The sequence below is a fragment of the Polypterus senegalus genome, chromosome 4 (genome assembly GCF_016835505.1).
Source record: "Polypterus senegalus isolate Bchr_013 chromosome 4, ASM1683550v1, whole genome shotgun sequence".
Classification (NCBI taxonomy): Eukaryota; Metazoa; Chordata; class Cladistia; order Polypteriformes; family Polypteridae; genus Polypterus; species Polypterus senegalus.
Window position 1 is genome coordinate 77,770,529 of NC_053157.1, and position 18,982 is coordinate 77,789,510.

The 18,982-nt window shown below is 37.8% G+C and overlaps 1 protein-coding gene across 1 annotated transcript in view; it reads left to right on the forward strand.

Annotated features, from left to right (window-relative positions):
• tusc3 (tumor suppressor candidate 3) overlaps positions 1 to 18,982 on the forward strand; it is a 532,092-nt gene that overhangs the window by 266,824 nt on the left and 246,286 nt on the right. Inside the window, exon 3 of the mRNA XM_039750910.1 lies at positions 14,826 to 14,943. Within this exon, the coding sequence (XP_039606844.1) occupies positions 14,826 to 14,943 (118 nt within the window). The remainder of the gene's footprint in view (positions 1 to 14,825; positions 14,944 to 18,982) is intronic.

The following is an 18,982-nucleotide window of genomic DNA, read 5'->3' on the forward strand; positions in this document are numbered from 1 at the left end:
TGGACAGGCCAGTTGTTGGGGTTGAAGCACCAGTCGCAGCAATGCTGGACTTGGTAGTCAATTGTCAAGCTGTAGCAGGTGAGTACCTCCCAGTTCAGAGGTAAGTAATTTCCCAGACAGAAATTGGGCCAGGTCAGGATCTGTGCTCACTCCAGATGGGGCCACCATTGTCGATCCGCGGTCCTCTCAGATATTAACAGAAAAATCTCAATGTTGTCCTTTAAATGCATGTAAATGAAGACCTGAGCCAGGCTCTAGGGTCTCGCCACGTCTTGTGCTTCTTCAACCTTATCTCCGCTAACTTGGTTTGCTGAACAGCTGTTTGTAATTGCAGCTGACTGACTTGCTGAACTAGTTGGTGGACAGGTTCAGTGAGGTTAGTTGGGTCAGTCATCCTACTTAATGTGCCACTTTTTTGAACAGGTGAACAGTCCAAGGGATACAAGAAGAAGTGCAAGGGTACCAGCTGGCAAGCTGGTTTAATCGGTACAGGAAAATAACAGAAAGTTGTGCTGTCTGCACTAAAATAAATGTGGCTTCAAACAGTCTGTCAATGTATAGATTCACCTCCTCAGAGCTACGGTGTAAACAGAAAATACAAGTAGCGCCATTGCCCCCTGTGGTATCTCTTACATTATCAGAGCCCCGTAGGTGATACCAAGATACACATATGTGACAAGTCACAATCTTCACCTCTCTTTTTTTTTCCATTATGTCAGTCAGTCAGTCATTTTCCAACCCGCTTTATCCTAACACAGGGTCACAGAGGTCTGCTGGAGCCAGTCCCTGCCAATAAAGGGTGCAAGGCAGGAGCAAATCCTGGGCAGGGCACCAGCCCACCGCAAGGCACACACACACCAAGCACACACTAGGGACATGTTAGGATCGCCAATGCACCTAACCTACATGTCTGTGTGAGGAAACTAGAGCACCTGGAGGAAACCCATGCAGACACGGGGAGAACGTGCAAAATACATCCAGGGAGGACCTGGGAAACAAACCTAGGTCTTCTTACTGCGAGGCAGCAGCACTACCACTGCACAACCGTGCCGCCTATTTTCCATTATGTTATAGTACGTAAAACATGAGATAGCAGACAAATGAGCTTATGTTGCACTTCCTTATCCTTTGTTGCTGCATTATTTGGACATATAGATGAGTATTCATTGGTTATCATCTATGCATCATGCATGCAGAGCCCACCTCTATGACTACAGACAAAAGTTTGACTTTTTTGGAGTGAGTAATTTGTAGACTATTTGAACTGAGTCACTGGGCACATTACATTACACAACTGACTTAATGGGAATGTGTCACTGTTGTCTCCATCTCTAAGGTTATGCAAATGAAGGCTACAACTGAAAAGTCATGTAATGTGATATGGCTAAAAATCTAATCCCGATGTTTTTATAGATGTGGTATAAAACCCATGCAAAAAAAAAAAATCTGAAAATGGCATAGGGACAACAATTGGGCATAGGATTTGAATCCCTAGACTGAATCCATAACAGAGCAGTGTTAATGACTACACCTCCATGCTTACCAAATAATAAAAGTACAAAATAAAATAAAACAAAAAACTGCACAAATATTTATACACTTTTAAAAGAATGGAATACAAACATAGAAACAAGATCCAGATTTAAAAGTTTTAAAATCAGAAGAGTCAGAAGTGCTTCAGTGACTAGGTGTGCTATAGACTAGGAAAGAGCACTAGCATGATGGAATATTACTAGAAAGAAATTATATATGCCATTTATAACCCTTTATTAAAAATATTCTAGCAATGTTAGCACAAGTGTGTGTGGAACTGGTGACTAAGATCCAGTGTCTCACTTGTGCCTGTTATGCCATAATATACTTAAAATATGGGGATTTAGGTGCTTTCCCCCATATTGGCAACAGTTGTTTGCTCTAGGATTACATAAACCTATAAGGCATCTAATAATATACAGTATATTGTAAGAAAGGCGCTATATTGCGCCCGGCCCGACACAGATTAGACACAGGAGGCATGTGTAAAATTAAATACATTTTTATTTTCTTCAGCTGTGAGACATGTCTTCCCCATGTCCCATTAGTCCAACACAGTCCCAAGCACACAATAAACACTAATTTCTCCTCTTCTTCTCACTCCACCACTCCTCACCAAGCTTCGTCCTCCCTCCCACCCGACTCTGGCCCCTGAGTGGTGGTCGCTGGCTCCCTTTATAGCTCACCTGGAAGTGCTTCGGGTGTGATGAATTGGTTGCCCACGCGGGCTCAGGAGTCACAAATACAGCGCCCCCTGGTGGTACCTGCCGGACCCAACAAGGCTGCACCCAACTCCAATTTCCAGGATGCCTTGCGAGAACCCGAGACACTGTTCCACCCCAGGGAGGTGGCCAATTAGCATTCAGGGGGAGGTATTGCAATGTCCATGGCTGTTCCCCCTAAATATAGTGTGCAGGGGTGTCCCGGCTAGGTAAGGATGCCAAGCCCCTGTCACAATATACAGATTGGCAACATTACATAGCATTTCCTGTGATACTGAAGCATTGTTGTTAATCTATACATATCTGAAAAATAGGTGTGAACTTTTCTCTGTTTTGCTGTCAGATAAAGTGTTACAAGTAAAAGATGCACTCTGATCATGTTTTATTAAAATCATTCAAATTAGACCACTTCTGCAGTGTTGCCAGGGTGCATTCTGCTTTCCTGATTCTCAAGTGTTGTAATAAGAGCTTTCAATTTGGAATTTCATAAATATTTTTTTTTTGTAGAAGTCCTCATATTCAAGTGTTTATATTGCTTCTGTGTTGGTAAATGTACAGTACTAATGCAACTGCACCTTCATCCGTTGCAGTAATTTCCTTTTCCTAAAGCTTTGGATTTTGTATGTGTGAGACTCTAATGTAATGCAAAACAGAATTTCGATCATCATTAAGCATTGTTCGCTTGTTAAAAGGCTTTTCCTGATATTTATTTCAGAATTGTTGAGTTTGGTTAAAACGTTTACATAGTGTTAATATTTTAAAAAGAATGAATTTCAAAAAATAGATTCTTAAACTTTTATTTATTGATTGATTGATTTTATCTGAAGAAAACAACATTACTTATAATCAAACAAACTTAACAAAACAGAATTCAACCTCCAACCAAGGGAAAAAGAGGAGAGCCAACAAGAAGAACAAAACTTTATAAACAGCAAAGAATGGAGACTATTCTTTTCCCCGATATATATCCCTATTCTAAAAGTTAATTAATTAGATCTTACAATATTTTAAAAAGTTTTGAACTGATCCTCTAAGTGAGAATTTAATTTTTTCCAGTTTCAAATAGTATTGAACATCAGTTACCCACTGAGACTTAAACCTTGACCACTGGTTCTAAGAAGTGCAGATTTAAATGTTTACATTCTACGCTTGGCAAATGAATGCATAGATGAGGAGGAAACTGAAAGAGGGCTGTTTGTGCACGCATTCTCTGTTTCTGCGACTCTCTGGTCAGCTTGCAGTGTTTGATTAGCCAAAGGCGGATTACACCATGGAGCCACAGGAGGTGCTATCAGTGGTCAAATGTCATGTGACGATTCAACATAAGCTCTAGCCAGATGGTGATTTTTTTGCCATTCTAATATGTTTGTTTTAATAAAGTTATGGACTCTCTTTCTTTCAGTTCAGTCACTTTTTTAATTTTACTGTTTCATCTTAAGAGAATACTGCATTTTTTGTCAGCTACTGTAAGATTGTTAATTTCCCCTTGAAATTAATAAAACATCTATTCTTCTGAGCTCTCTGGATCTGAGTGTTAGTTTAATTGGTGACTCTAAATTGCCCCAAACGCTGTGTGATTAGGCTTTGGTGTGTGTAAATGTGACCTTCAATTGCCTGGCACCCCATTCAAGGTTGAAACCTGCCTTGTACCTGATGGTGCCTTCATTGATAGGCACTGGTTCTTGCTTTCTGTGACTCTGGAATTAGATTAAGAATGTTCAGTTAGTAGAATGGATGAATAGTTTATACTGTTTGTAATTAAGATTTGAGCTCTGAACTTTATGCATGGGCTTTTGTTGCTGTCTCCAGAATTGTAATTCCTGCTGAAGTTGGAGTCCTCACTCTTTTTATATCCTGCAAACAGTCATTCATGCTTGATGTAATTTTATCATACAAGTCAAGTCAAGTTGGGAAGCATGTACTGGTACAGTGCATTGTTGCACCCACTACACGACGAAACACCTTGGGATGCCGTTTGGCAACCCCCAGGCAGACACGCAGTCCAGTCCCACCCTCCGGAAATTACCCTCTATCTGCCGCAGCCAGGTTTTACGTGGGTGACTTCTTGGCCTGGTCCAGCCACTCGGGTCCCCAACAGTAAGGATCTTACGAGCTGGATCACCCCCGGGGAAAGGCACCACATGGCCATAGTGCCATAACTGACTCTCCCACACATTGCAGGTAATGTGCCTCATTCGGGAATCCATGAGCAACTGTTCATTCGACACAAAATCAAACCAATGGTACCCAAGGATTTTCCGGAGAGACACAGTACCAAAGGAGTCTTCGTCTCAGGTCACTGGATAGCGTCCATGTCTCACAACCATATAGAAAGACAGGAAGCACCAGGGCTCTAAAGACTTGGACCTTCGTCCTTTGCATAGATACTGGGAGCGCCACACACCCCTTTCCAGCTACCTCATGACCCCCCATGCTCTCCCAATCCATCTACTGACTTCATAGGAAGAGTCACCAGAGACATGAATGTCATTGCCAAGGTAAGTGAACCTCTTGACAAGGTCGACACTCTCTCTGCAGACAGACACACTGCTAAAGGTGGTGCCCAAGAGGTCATCAAAGGCCTGGATCTTGGTTTTTATCCAAGACACTCGCAAGCCCAGACACTCAGACTCCTCGCTCAGTCTGTGTAGCGCCCGATCAGAGCCTCCATTAACTCCGCAAAGATCATAGCATCATCAGCAAAGTAAAGATCCGTGAATCTTTCTTCACCAGCAGATGCCCCACAGCCGCTGAACCCCACTACCTTGCCCAACACCCAGTTCATACAAGCACTGAACAGAGTAGGAGCAAAAACACACCCCTGACAAACCCTAGAATCAACTGGGAAAAACACAGAGGTTCTGCCTCCACTCTGCACAGCACTCACAGTACCAGTGTATAGACCGGCCATGATATTCATCAACCTCGAAGGGATCCCGCAAACTCTCAGGATGTCCCACAGGGCAGCTCGATCAACTGAGTCGAACGCTTTATGAAAATCGACAAAGGCTACAAAGAAACTGCTGATATTTGTGTTTTGCTCCATGAGAACCCTCAGTGCCAGGATGCGGTCGATGGTAGACTTCTTAGGCGTAAAACCAGACTGTTCCAGTCGCTGGTACGTGAGTAAGTGATTATGGATCCTATGGAGGATGACCCTAGCAAGGACCTTACCTGGCACCGAGAGCAGTGTTATCCCCCTGTAGTTGCTGCAATCCAGGTGATCACCCTTCCTTTTCCAGATAGGATAGATATTTCAGTCAGTTGGGATGATGCCAGTCCCCCAAATGGAAGCAAAGATTGCTTGCAATACCAGGAGGAAAGCCTTACCACCAGCCTGGAGAAGTTCACCCTGGATACCACAGATGGCCTACAGCCTTTCCTCCCCTTAGCTGGTTGACTTCCTATGCAATCTCAGTGAGATTGGGTGGTTCGCAGCTAATTGGAGGATCAGCCTCAAGAACCATGGACTCAGAGATATCCAACTTCCTAGCCAGAGGAAAACTGCTCAAAGTAGCCAGCCCAGCGGGTTACAACTGCAGAGTCATCCATAAGGACCGTTCCATCAGCCACCCTGACAGTGACTCTCCAGGGAATAGATTTGGTCGCTAAACCAAAGATAGTGTGTTATTTGCTCACAGATTCCTCTAACAAACGCCTCTTTATCTGCCCTCCGAGCACTCGCAGCCATCCTTGTCAGTTCGTGGTACAGACCAGAGTTGCTATTGACCCGTGCGCTGTGACTCCTCTCGATGATATCCAGGATGCCCTGTAAAATGAAACACCTCCTTCTGGGAACACTGGTTTATCATACAAATGAGAAAGAAATTACTCATTAATTGTTCTGATTGGGACAGTGGGCACTGCAAGCAGTAAAAGAAAGTCTTAAAAGTGGAGAGTGTTTATAAGGGAAGAGACAACAAATAATAGTGGCACAGTCAAATAAGTTTAAGAACTTATCAAATGCATCCATTTTTCAAGCCAAGACAGTTTTCAAGTATTGATCTTCCATATTTCCGATGTATACTTATGACAAGAAAAGGCATCTGGAAATACTCATTTTATCTCATATTCCTAGAACTATTTTTCTTGTGATAAGAATATGTTTTTTATTCATTTCTGCAAGTTCTTACATTAATACGGAAGAAAATGAAAATAAAACCAAGCACATGACAAGAAAAGTTTACTGTGGTTTGATCTATTATGAGGAAACAATCCCTTGGAGAGTGTGAAAGGATGTGGTGCAGAAAGACTATGTGCTGAGCTGTTGAACATGCTGGTCTTCTTTTAAAATGGCCAAATCTCATAGTATTGGTGTTTTGTTTTTTTTTTTTGTTCAAAAATGACACGTGTAATCTATTTTGCAATGTGTGTGTAAATGCGAGACATGGATCAATACTTGACAGCTGTCTTGGGTTAAAAAAAGAGCACCTTCCTTTAAAGTTCATATGCAGTTATTTCATGCAGTTTATAAAAGACCTTTCCTTTAAATTTGAAAACTAGAAATTTGTGTGATGATTCAGCCCAACTCAGTACCAATGTATTTTGATATGCAGTCTGTAATGCTTTTAAGTGTGATTACCCAAGAATGTAATAATGGATTGTCCATCTATTCAGTCACAAGCACCCTGATCAAATTCAACGTCTCATTAGTTCAGTGCCTATCCCTGCATCATATGTCACAAGGATGAGTGCCAGTTCACTGCAAGGATCACCCATAAACACAAACATTCATACTTGTGTTAATGTGCATGTCTTTGTGACATGGAAGGAAACATTTCTTATTTTTCTATGTTACAGTGTCTTGTCCAGAGACTAATGGCAATAGGTAAAAACAAGAACTAGCCTAAACTGGTTTGCTAAAAGTGCAAAGCTGATCAAACTATAACAAAATAACAAACAACATAAGCCGTAAAAATCTGTGATGCTGTGTTTGATTCTGCCACTTTTGATTGTGGTGTGTTTAAGTTTCTTAAGCTATTTCACCCACCCCTAATATTTTCTAACAAAAGGGACACTTTTCAGAGAGGCAATGGTAGCTCTAAATGAATTACAGTATAATCTGCCAGTTGTTACAACAGAATATTTCCATACAATAACAATATCCACTTTCTTCACAAAACAGTGCCTTGTGAAAACAACATAAAAAAAAATCCTTGTTAAAAGAAATACTTTTTCAGAAGACTTGTGGAGGTTCTGAAACTGAAGAGAATACATTCTCTGGTTTGATGAGAAGAAAATCGTATTTTTGTCCTCATTACTAAGATGTATGCTTTGTGCTAGTTTAACACAGCATATCGTCCTGTGAGTGGCATTCCTGCTGTGAAGTCTGTTGGTGGACGTACCATGTCTCCATAATGTTTCTATGCTTCAGGGCCTGGAACAATTGTGAATATGGAAGGCAAAATTAAATTGCAATGATTAATAAGAAGCAATGAAATGATGGGGATATTCCAGTATTACAAAGCGCTATTCAAAGTAATTGACAGCACTGAAGCTAAAGTGAAAACATTTATTTCAGAGTCATAGACATACTACAATTGGAGAGATCAAGAATTTCTATTTTTATACTTTTTGTAATAGCTTTATAAGGTTGTTGTGTTAGAGTAAAGCTGCTGTAAGCATCTGCTGAATAAACAAGCACAACTGCTGAATATATTATGAAGGGTTTTTCACAGTGAAGTCCCCAAAATACCAACTAAAATGGATTAGCACAACTAATAGAGATGTGATTTTTTTTCCTTATAAGTTCAGAGGGACGGTACAATTTAATAACTGTTTGATTCTACAAGTCAATCTCCTGAACCGATCTGTGTTATTATATTTTCAGCATGTGTTAATCGATTTCATCTTCTGATATGCTAATTTAAAATTTTGTGGTTTCTTTGTTTAAATGAAAATTACTTTTAAAATAAAAGGACATTAATCTCATTTAAATTAAAAACTTTAAAAATGTTCTCTACTAATTATTAGCATGAGGTAATGATTTTTAGAGTTTTTACAACAGACAAGAAAAAAAGTTTATTTAAGTGTCCTGGAATCCTAGTACTTGCCAAACAAGTATGAAATATCCACTGAGGTAAAGTAGCAGAGTAGTCAATAAGAAAATAATAATTAAGCACAGTACAATAACAGTTACATCACTTGCATTTGCTTAACCTAGTGATTCTGTAACTGTAAATCCACATTGTAAAAACAGGCCTCCCAAGCCTTTTATTTACATCCCCATACGGAGCCCCAAAGGGGACATTGTGTATTTTTTTTCTGAGGATTTTTCTGGTGTTAGTTAGTGATAGTTTCAATTGTTCACCAGATAGTTTCAAGTGAGCACCAGATACTTTCAAGTGAGCACCAGCTACTTTCAAGTGCTTCAAGTTTGTGATGTTCTACTTTAATGACAAAATAAACTACGTGATTAAAGTGGAAATTTCGAGATTGAAGTTGATATTTCTTGCTTTTCCCCACTGTGTGCCTTTTTTTCCTCTTTACCCTGATAAGCTTCCATATGGCACTCAGATGGTGGGCTACAACTCGCCTTTCCACAGCGACTTTGATATCTGACAATTTCTTTTTATTTCAGGCACTGTACCACTTTGTGAACTTGAGCTTTCGAGTATCTCCGACACGCTATGTCAGTCGATCAAGCTTTTGTTGATTCCACTGTTTAAACCAACAAATAGTACATTTTCCTTGCCTCTACTTGGTTTTCGCTGAAATTCTTCCATTTTCCCACTTGCTTTTCCCATTGTCTTTTCACAGAACACTGAGCTTAAGGGCTTTTTGTATTGATATGCATATTCAAAGAGGCGTAATTCTGGGAGGAGTTGGGGCGGGCCAGCAGGCGTGTGCACGAGCGTTACTTTTCACGCTGACCGAGATTTATGTAGTGGAAGAACGCGGAAGTTGGTGAACGCACAGATTTATGCATCTGGATTTTTCTGTGCGTAAGCACATTTCAGCTTTTGTTCTTACGTCATGTTATAGTGTGAGTTCTACGCATGCCATTATGCATGAGGCCCCAGATAGTTTCAAGTGAGCATCAGATAGTTTCAAGTGCGTACCAGATAGCTTTAAGTGCATACCAGATAGCTTCAAGTGAGCACCAGATAGTTTAAAGTGACACCAGATAGTTTCAAGTGCGCACCAGATACTTTTAACTGCACAGTAACTAAAAAGGGGATCCATACCTATACATAATTTCTAATGCATATTAATTCTGTTTTATAGTTACACTTAGGAAAAAGTGAAATTACAGACTTTATAGAAGTATAATTTCAGCTTGGTCTTAAACACAAGTTTGTCATGGATACATTATCACTGAAAGGCATTTAAAACATATATTGAAGTGTAAAGGTCTATTTCATCTCAAGGTCTACAGCAACTTTGAGGAAATTGTCACCTTGAGGCACTGCATGTTGTAAGGATACATGTAAAATGTCTTACTTAGTTAGCTAAGGAAGAGTGAAAATGGAATGCCTTACTTATGTAAAGTTTATAATGCCTATTTAAAAAGATATAACTAGCTAAAAGCAGTAAGATGAGGCAACTAAAAATGTAAATCTTTCCCAGAGAGCCCTGTGACTTAAAATTGTAATGTCATGTCTGAAAACATTCTCAGTTTGATACTTAATCATATTAAAGAAAATTACTTTTACACATCTCAAAGTGATAATCTTATAGGCTTTATAAATGTAGAAAATCCTTTTCATTTATATTTATGTACCATATCCTTAAGTAAGCAATGAAGACTTGTTTTGACAACCCATTACACTCCTGCAACAGGGAAAGATGTTTTTTATTTAAACAATATCTTTCCACAAGCTAATGAAATTGGCAAAGGGCATATACAGTATGTAAATGTATACAGAAGATATCTATATCAATGACAGGAAAGTATTTCTGTGTGGGCCAGGATATACTTGATGCTACATGACACATACTCTTGTGGACACTGGTGCTACACAAGCAGTTTACTGACTGTACTTACACATATACTTAATGCAGGATGAAGGATGAATGAAGGATTCTACCAGGTGGCAGTGGAAGAAAACATCACAGTGAGAAAACAATGTCCTATTTTGCTGTGTTGTGAGTTGAGGGAAGAAAAGATAAAAATTCTTTGCATTCTGATGCTGTTGTGAAGGTGCAAAAAGAAAAGAAAAAATAAGACAGCAACAGGGAAACAGAAGATAGTATGTGAGACCTTTAAATGTATCATGTCATTATGAAGGGGAATATGCAACACTTGTATTGCCTATGCGATAAATGGAAAAAGGAAATCACCGCTACTACTTTCATTTGTCAGTATTTTAGTCTGATGATTTGCTTCACCGCATCAAACCAGTCATGAAATATCGAAGCATGGATATTGATCCTGTTGGAGCTGCAATTTAGCTTGTCATTACACTGCATTATCTTCCAGCAACCAAATCCCCACTTTTTTTCTCAGACATTTTCCACTTTGCACAGGTGTATCTGTCTAGAATTTGCTTCCATTTCATCTTGCTCATTTCAGCATCCACTTTCAAAGAGCCGGCGATTTGATTCCAGCTCTTCTGACAGACACGTTTGTCACTGTAAAGATGTTAGTAAATGATGATAACGTCACATACCAAAACTTGAACACACTGTGCCACCCAAATTATTGCTGGTACTGCAACTCATAAACGCATTGCATTAATTTCTGGCGATGTGCTCAGGGAATGTGTGAAAACAGTGCTGGGAACGCGTGGCAGGTATGATGAGTGTGCATAAGCATTTAGAGCGTATAAACCCAGCCTAAAAAGGATTGTAGGTTTTATTAGGAAAGTGACATAATCAATTTTGTGTGCATTGTCACAGTTTCTAGTATTGCTTAATAATTCAGTAAAAATGTTCAGCCTTATTAAATTACATCCTCTGAATTCTAGGATTTTTGCCATTCTTGGTTGTGAATGATGAGCAACCATGAGTCATTTCCTCCATCTTCTAAAATATTTTGGATATTTTTGAGGCTAAGTTTTGGCTTAAGCCTTTTTTATACTGAGTCCTGTAGTACTTTGTTTGCAATATGTTTAACTCATCTTTCTTTGGTGTGAATGACTAAATTGGAAAACTAGCACAAACATAAAAGGTATCAGAACAGTTGTGTTTAACATGCAGTGTAAGGTATGAGAATTCTTCATAATGTTTCTTGACATTTTTCTTTCTAAGCCATTTTTCTGAGGTAACTCATTGAGACTTTAAAACACTATAACCATTGGTCTGGGTGGCGAAGTACCGTTCATGTCTATTTTTGTGACTAAAAATGGAAAAGGTCAAATGAACAGAAAATAGAATAAGGTCTAGGAGATAAAAAGCTGAAAGGAGAAAAAAATGACCACAATAAAAAAAAAATCAAGCATGGGTGTGTTATAAAAAGTCAAATGGAGTGCACAAATTCTACTTTCAGTAGATGGATATGGTAGGTTTCTTAATTGAGAATTGACCAGAATATGAAATGGGTCAAGGGTCAAAAGGATAAAACCAAAACATCAAAATGCACTGCTAACAAATCCAAACTAAACACTAAATCAAAGTAAAAGACAAAACAATATTAAGTTTAGATGGAGAATATTAATAGTCTAAGACGCCAGGGAAGTGAATTGTGCCAGCTTTTAAACTGTTGCCAGAGTAAGTCACAGGCTGCAACCTCTGAAATCTTACCCCCTAACAATGAGCCACCACAACAGAGCAACAAAGCAAAAAAATGAAGGTGTCTGTAAAAAACAAAATAATGTCAGGAAAGATGCAAAAATAATATAGCTACTTTAAGTACATTTTTAAACCGAAAACTAAACTCAAATTTAAAATCTGGGTATTTCAAAGCCAAGAATAATGAAGGGAAAAAAACATATTGTAAAACTCAGAAAACAAATGAATTAATCCACCTTATAACACAAATAAAGCTAAAATATTAATCAACATTTGGAGGTCAAAAACTAAAGGCAAACGTTCTAAGTTCTAATTAGGTTTTCCTTTCTTAACTATTTTAAATTTTGATACAGATTCATCATTTCAAGCTTATCAAAAAGCTTGGAATGCCGAACCATGCGTACTGCCATTTACATAGGGTGGCAATATGATGTGGCTTCCACTTCACATTACCAGATATAGGCATAGCAACCTTAAACAAATATGGCCACCAGCATGAAACTAGTCCAAAAATAGCAACAAATGAGAGAAGATGAAAATAGGAAAGGAAACAGTGTTAACTCATTATGATCTACTATATAATAAAACATACTTTTGCTTGAATTGTTGTCACGTTGAGGTTAATTCCTTTGTGAATTTATAATTGTAAATTTATTAGTTATTGCATCTTTTCACTTGTGGCAAACAACTTTTGTTACCTCTCCTACTACACTTGCTGAACAAACAGGCCCTAGCCAAGTGTAACTCGATTATGTTTACTTTTGTAAGTCGCTTTTGATAAAAGCATCTGCCAGCACAATAAATATAAATGTAAAACACAAAGTCCTTTGAGTGTGTCCAGTCCCTCAGAGCAATCTGATTGGTCACTGTAGCTTGGTTGTGATTGGTCTGTTTCATTGTGGTTGATCACTCAATGTGATCGAGACAGGAGGCTCTGGGCAAGAAAAGATGTAGGAGGACCATTGACCATTAAGAATCATCTTAAAAAACAGGGCGTCCAGTATTCACAAGAATACAAATGATGTTTTCAAGAGGGTAATGGGGGGGCCTTCCTACCACTGGTAATAGTCAAAAAGTGGAAAGAAGGTGAGCAAAGCAGCTGGAAATGATACAGCCTGAGATGCAGCCTTTGTGGGAATACAATTGAAAGGGAAGAGTTTGGGAAGACTGGATGAGAATCACAAGAATATTGAAGAAAGACATATAAAAAGTATTGTATTACCTGCAGGTAACATAGATGCTTTACAATAAAATTATAATGGAAAGCTATCAGAAATATATAAAAAAATATTTTAAATATGCTGAAATTCATACCTTTGTATATACCTGTTATGTTACGTTTTACCTTGCTGAAATATAAACAATTGGATAACAATGTTCAAAAATAGTCAAGAGTGACATATATATTGATGTTCTCGCCATCAGTCACTAATGATAGGTGGGAAGAAGCTAGGGTCATTGTTCTCTCTGACAGGAATGGAACAGTAGAGGAAATCTGTGAGAGAAGCCATAGATAAGTAGTAGATGACAAAGTGAAAGAAACATTAAGTGCATAACTGGCATCATACTCAATCAAACACTTTGTTTCTGAAGGCATTCAGAAGCAAGTAGACCATTGGTATAAGTGCACTGAGAAGTTGAGGAGACTGTATTGAAAAGTAGTAAATGAAATGCTTCTCTCAAGGGCATGTATTTCAAAACTAGATTTGCAGTACAATCAAAAATCCCCACCAGTCTGATATCTGTCAATTCGAGAGCAAGACCTAGTCAAGACGTTACCCTTTATCTGAAATAAAAACACTTCTGGATTTTTGAGCATATGCAAATTAATGTAAACACATGTAGTTTAAACATGATATTTCATACAGAAAAAATATAAACAATAAATATAATACCAATATTACAAACATAATATTAATCTCAAAAACAGCATAGACATACATTCTCAGAAACCATTTTAATTAAAATCCGTGATCCAGTCCTGCTGCTACTTTAGAATAAGAACAAATATTGATTAGAGAACCAGTATAATCTAGTGCAGCAGAATCCTGACTCCAAGGGTCTTATTTATCAGCATCTAGCAAACATATGACAAATTAAACTAATCACGAATTTCTGTAATTAACAACCATCTGTAAGTCAGTCATACTGTATCTTTCCATGTACAAAGTGACTCCATGAACGTGCCAATAAAGGTATTCTTCCCATCCTGGACTGGCTTTCTGATTTAACTTTGACACCTGTATGATAGTGATGAATTTCTTAAACCACAGCAATGAAAAAAAAAGAAACATTTTAGTGTCAGGTTAGCCTAGCCCTGTTGTGGGCACATATCATTCCAACAGATGCAGGACAAGGATTCCTACAGAATACCCTGAAAATCTAACAATGAAGTCATATGTTATTAAAAATCAATGACAATCTTTCACATACTGTAGTATCAGGTAGCCTATTATATTCTAGTTAGCTAATACCCTACTTGCTACAGTTTAAAAGGACATCCTTCACCTGCAATGCAAAATCTCAAACAATGCATGTACAGGTAAGTTAGGTTGCTACCTTCTTGAACTTCTATTCACAATGCTAAAAACCTAAAGTAATGCGTAGTATGTTCTGGTTTTAAGTGTGAAATTAATGTGTTCATGTCTGTTTGTTCAGTGTGTCTGTGTTTCATGCTTTGGCAACATTTCATAGCCCTATGTAGTTAACAGTTATGCTCTAAATATCTAATCTTTCTTAACAGCACAAAGTGAATAACGCACCTAACTCATAATTGTCTTGTTATTTTATTTCATAGCAGAATACTATAATGTTGCTGTTCCTGTCTCAGCCTCAATTACTGTCTCTACATACTGATTAACATTTTTCTTTCTTACATGCTTTTGGTCACCTGAAAAGGCAAGCTAATGAAGAATACCAGGTGCTGGCTAACTCATGGCGTTATTCATCTGCTTTTTCTAACAAACTCTTCTTCACTGTGGTGGACTATGATGAGGGGGCGGATGTGTTTCAGCAGGTAATATGGCCTGTCACTGTGCACTGATTATGCTTTTTAAAATGAAATGATTTAAACTCTGCCACTTATGCATTTCAGGCATAGTACTCAATTTTTCTTCTGCTTGTTTATAAATAGGCTACAATTATGACTTTGTGGAGAGTAAAAAGAAAAATACTTTGGCAGTTTCACACTTAATAATATAAATGCCATCTTGCTTTAACATCCTTTAACATTGCTGAGCAAGTATGAATGAAGGAAAAAAGAGGATTCTTCATTCCATTATATAATATATAAAGTTGTTTTAAATATTATACATTTTTGTATAAGCTATTTTTACAGTAAATGCTAGCTGAAAAAATAAGAATTCTCTTCTGAATGAGCACTTCTCATCAAAATTGTTCTAATGTTCTAATTGAAATTAAACCCTCTGAAATGTAACCTGGTGCTAATATCTACATGAGAACCACTTTGATTATGATATAATAATAGGACAAAAGCTTAAGAGTTTTTCAATTTTCTATGCATCAATCTAATATGTTACAATTCATTTGATTATTATTATTTATACAGCATACCTACATGCAAAGCCAAAAGGAGCCAAATATAAGAAAGAATATTTTTAGTTTTTTTTAATGGTAACAAAATACTCAAGAAATACATCAACACAGGTAGTCCATACTACAGAAGTGTAAAGGGAGTACATGAAAAGAAAAATACAGTTTCACATTTAGTAGTATCAGAGGCATCTGGCTTATTTTTCAGAAATTCTTTAACAGTGCTGTGCAAACTCACAAGCTGTATTTCCTTCAGGATCCATATAAATTGCAATTCTGATTTCCTCTTGTTTGTCACTATTTGACTTTACCTTATCTATGGTAATTTATTCTTCACAATGCTACCATTCACATAAATTACCATCATTAGGTATCTTGAAAGACTACAAAAATGGGAAAATCCATTCCTCCATTTTCAAGTACACTTAACTAAATAGCAGGTTTACTATGGCAAGAGGTAATAATAATGGCATTGGCTGCAAGATTGGCATCAGTCCTGAATGGAGCACCAGTCCATCACACGGCACATTCACCAACATATCCAAACTTAGCCATATTGGGCCAGTTTAGAGAAAGCAGTCAACATAACCCATGTATTGGGATGTGGGATGAACTTTTAGTCATGCAAACTCTTCTCAGACAGTAAAGAGATGTAAGAGTCAAGCCCAGGATGATAAGTCAGTGAGGCAGCAGTGCTAAATGCTGTGCCACAACACCATAAAGGTAGAACTTCAAATTTTAAGACAAAATGAAAAAGGAGACCATGGTATTGCTGGAATTTCAGTAAAGCCTTGTATAGCAATCAGACACACCACTGTGGTTAGGATTTAGGCCTATTTCTTTGAATGTGTTGAAGGATTGTTTGTGTTTTATTTTTTTATTATAATATGTAAAGCGTGGTGTGTTGTTGATTTTTCAGTCCGCCCCTGATTAAATAATGCCATGAAAATGAGTTTTTCTCAAAGTGTGCATTTAATATAAATTCAAACTTACACAACGATGTGTCTCTGGAAGACGAATGTTCTCTTCGTTCCCTTGTACTGATTCATGTCTGAAAAGTAAGCTTTACGAAACCATGTAAAAGCAATCTTTGTTTTAGCAAACAGAAAAATATTTGTGCAAAGGGCTCAAGGTCTAAGCATTCCACACATGAGTCTGCCTTATCACGTTTTCCCTTAGCTTACATCTGAACGCCATAACAAAAGGGGCCAAGAAATCAAGTTGCACAAGGGGCGTTGAAGGGGCTCAAGGTTTGTGTATAATAAACGTGTTGACTGTTGCATTTCATAATGATATTAAATCACGCATTCTAGGGGTATAAAAACTTGCCCCACCTAACAGACGGGGTTCAGAAGAGCCCTGACGCTGTCATGTATTATTGATTGTCTGCTTTTCTGAAACTCTTCTCACTATGACTCTGCAAAATAAAGCTGCTTTATAACCACACCTGCTGTCTTGTCTGAAGTCTTCGTCCACATGTCTTATGAGAAATAATCCCAGGTGCAAAGATAATGAAAATTCAACATAATACTTGATGGTGCTCTAGGCCTTACTATTCATAATTTCAGCCTGTCTGTTAGGATGGTTGTCTCTACCCACTTATCCACTTCCAAAGGACTATCAAACAATCTCCTTTTCTCCCCCACTCATGACCTATGCCTCTTTTTTCCCCAAGTGTGAGTCTTCAATCCAACTCCTACTACTTCTAAAAACTCTGGCATGACTAGTTTTTAAACCTTCTGACTGAATGATTTATCACCTCTCCTTAAAACATAAACCTCTTTCTCAAATGCACAGATTCTTTCTGTATAGACTCACAGTTATATGTCACTACTTTCTTTTGCCTGTCCTTATACTTAACCAAACTTTGGGGATATACAGTTTACAGTTGCAATACACTTGCACCCAGGACTATGGTCCACTGCCTTCTGTCAGTAGTCCCTTCTGTATTCACCCGGGTATGACTGTTACTGTAGCTTACTGTTGGAGGTATCTTACCACCAACCCCTGATTGACCTAGCTGAGAAAGAAACTTGGGTCTCAGCCCCTGGCAGTAGAATAAAGCAAATGTGTGAACATAAGGCTAGGTAAGTTTTAATCAGCAAACATAATCTAAATAGCAATTTTCGTAAATGAAAACAAATAGTCTGTGGCAATTCACGCCATAAACCTCATCCTGTAGTTAAGAAAAGCAGATGAAGATCAGCAATACATCTAATATTTGTGGCAACATTCCAGGCAGTTCGATTGCATGATGTTTTAACAGCAGATCAATGCATTCTAAATTAGATTTTTTTTGATCAGCTCATCATCATTTATAACTATACTTGCAGTGTCCCCAAAGATGGTGTCTCCTTTCATCGAGTGCTCATAAAACTAAAATACATTTGCAATGTCAGAGGCAAGACTGATTCAGCAAGGGTTTGTCTGTAAAACAAGTTATTTTGCTTATCTGTCAGTAAAAATAACAGTAAAAAAATATGCATAGCCAAGTAACTCTGCACACCTAGTCCACTGTTTTCCCAATGGACTTTTGCCCTTCTCTTAATGCATCTTAAAGCAATTCAGCTTATTACACATCCTAATCCAAAAAAAGAACAAAAGATATATAATTCTTATAAAAGGTATTCACCCCCTTGGAAGCTTTCACACTTTACAGTGTGATTACAGTGGATTTAATTACAGTTAATTTAACTTGGCATTTTTAACACTGATCAACAGAGAAAAGACTCTAGTGTGAAAGTGAAAATAGATCTGTGCAAATTGGTCTAAATTAATTACAAATATAAAACAAAATAATTAATCACATAAGTATTAAACCCCTGTAATATGACACACCTAAATCATCACTCATGTAGCAAATTATTTTTAGAAGCCACATCATTAGTTTGATGTGGATCACCTGTCAGTAGTTAATTAATTGTAGTATTAATGCACCTTATCTGGAAGGCCCAACTTGTGGAAAAGTCAGTATTGTGACCTAACATATGCAATGAAGATGAAAGAACACTCCAGGAATCTCTTCGGCAAAGTGATTGAAAAGCACAAGTCAGGGGATTGAGACAAAAAAATGTCAAAGTCACTAAATATACCTTAAAGCACTGTTAAATCAATAGTTAAAAACATAAAAAGTGTATAGCACTCATACTGTTATATATTTGCTTCTCCTAGCTGAGTCTGCAAGGAAACTTCATTACAGCTTAAACTATTAGAAAAGGAGTACATCCTCATCCATGTTCATCTAGGTTAATATTTTATCTAGTGGCCAAGAAGTTACTCATCACTAAAATTTTCCTCTGTGCTTTTTACTAATACATGCTGTAGGTGGAGAGAAGGAGTTCCAGTGTAATGCATAGCTGCCTGCTCTCTAGCATGTTAGAAATACTACACTCTTAAAAATAAAGGAGCCAGAGTGGTTCTTCAGAGTGATGCCATAGGGCAGGGGTGCCCAATGCGTCGATCTCAACGATTTTAAACGTCTATCATATATCCTCCCTATGGCA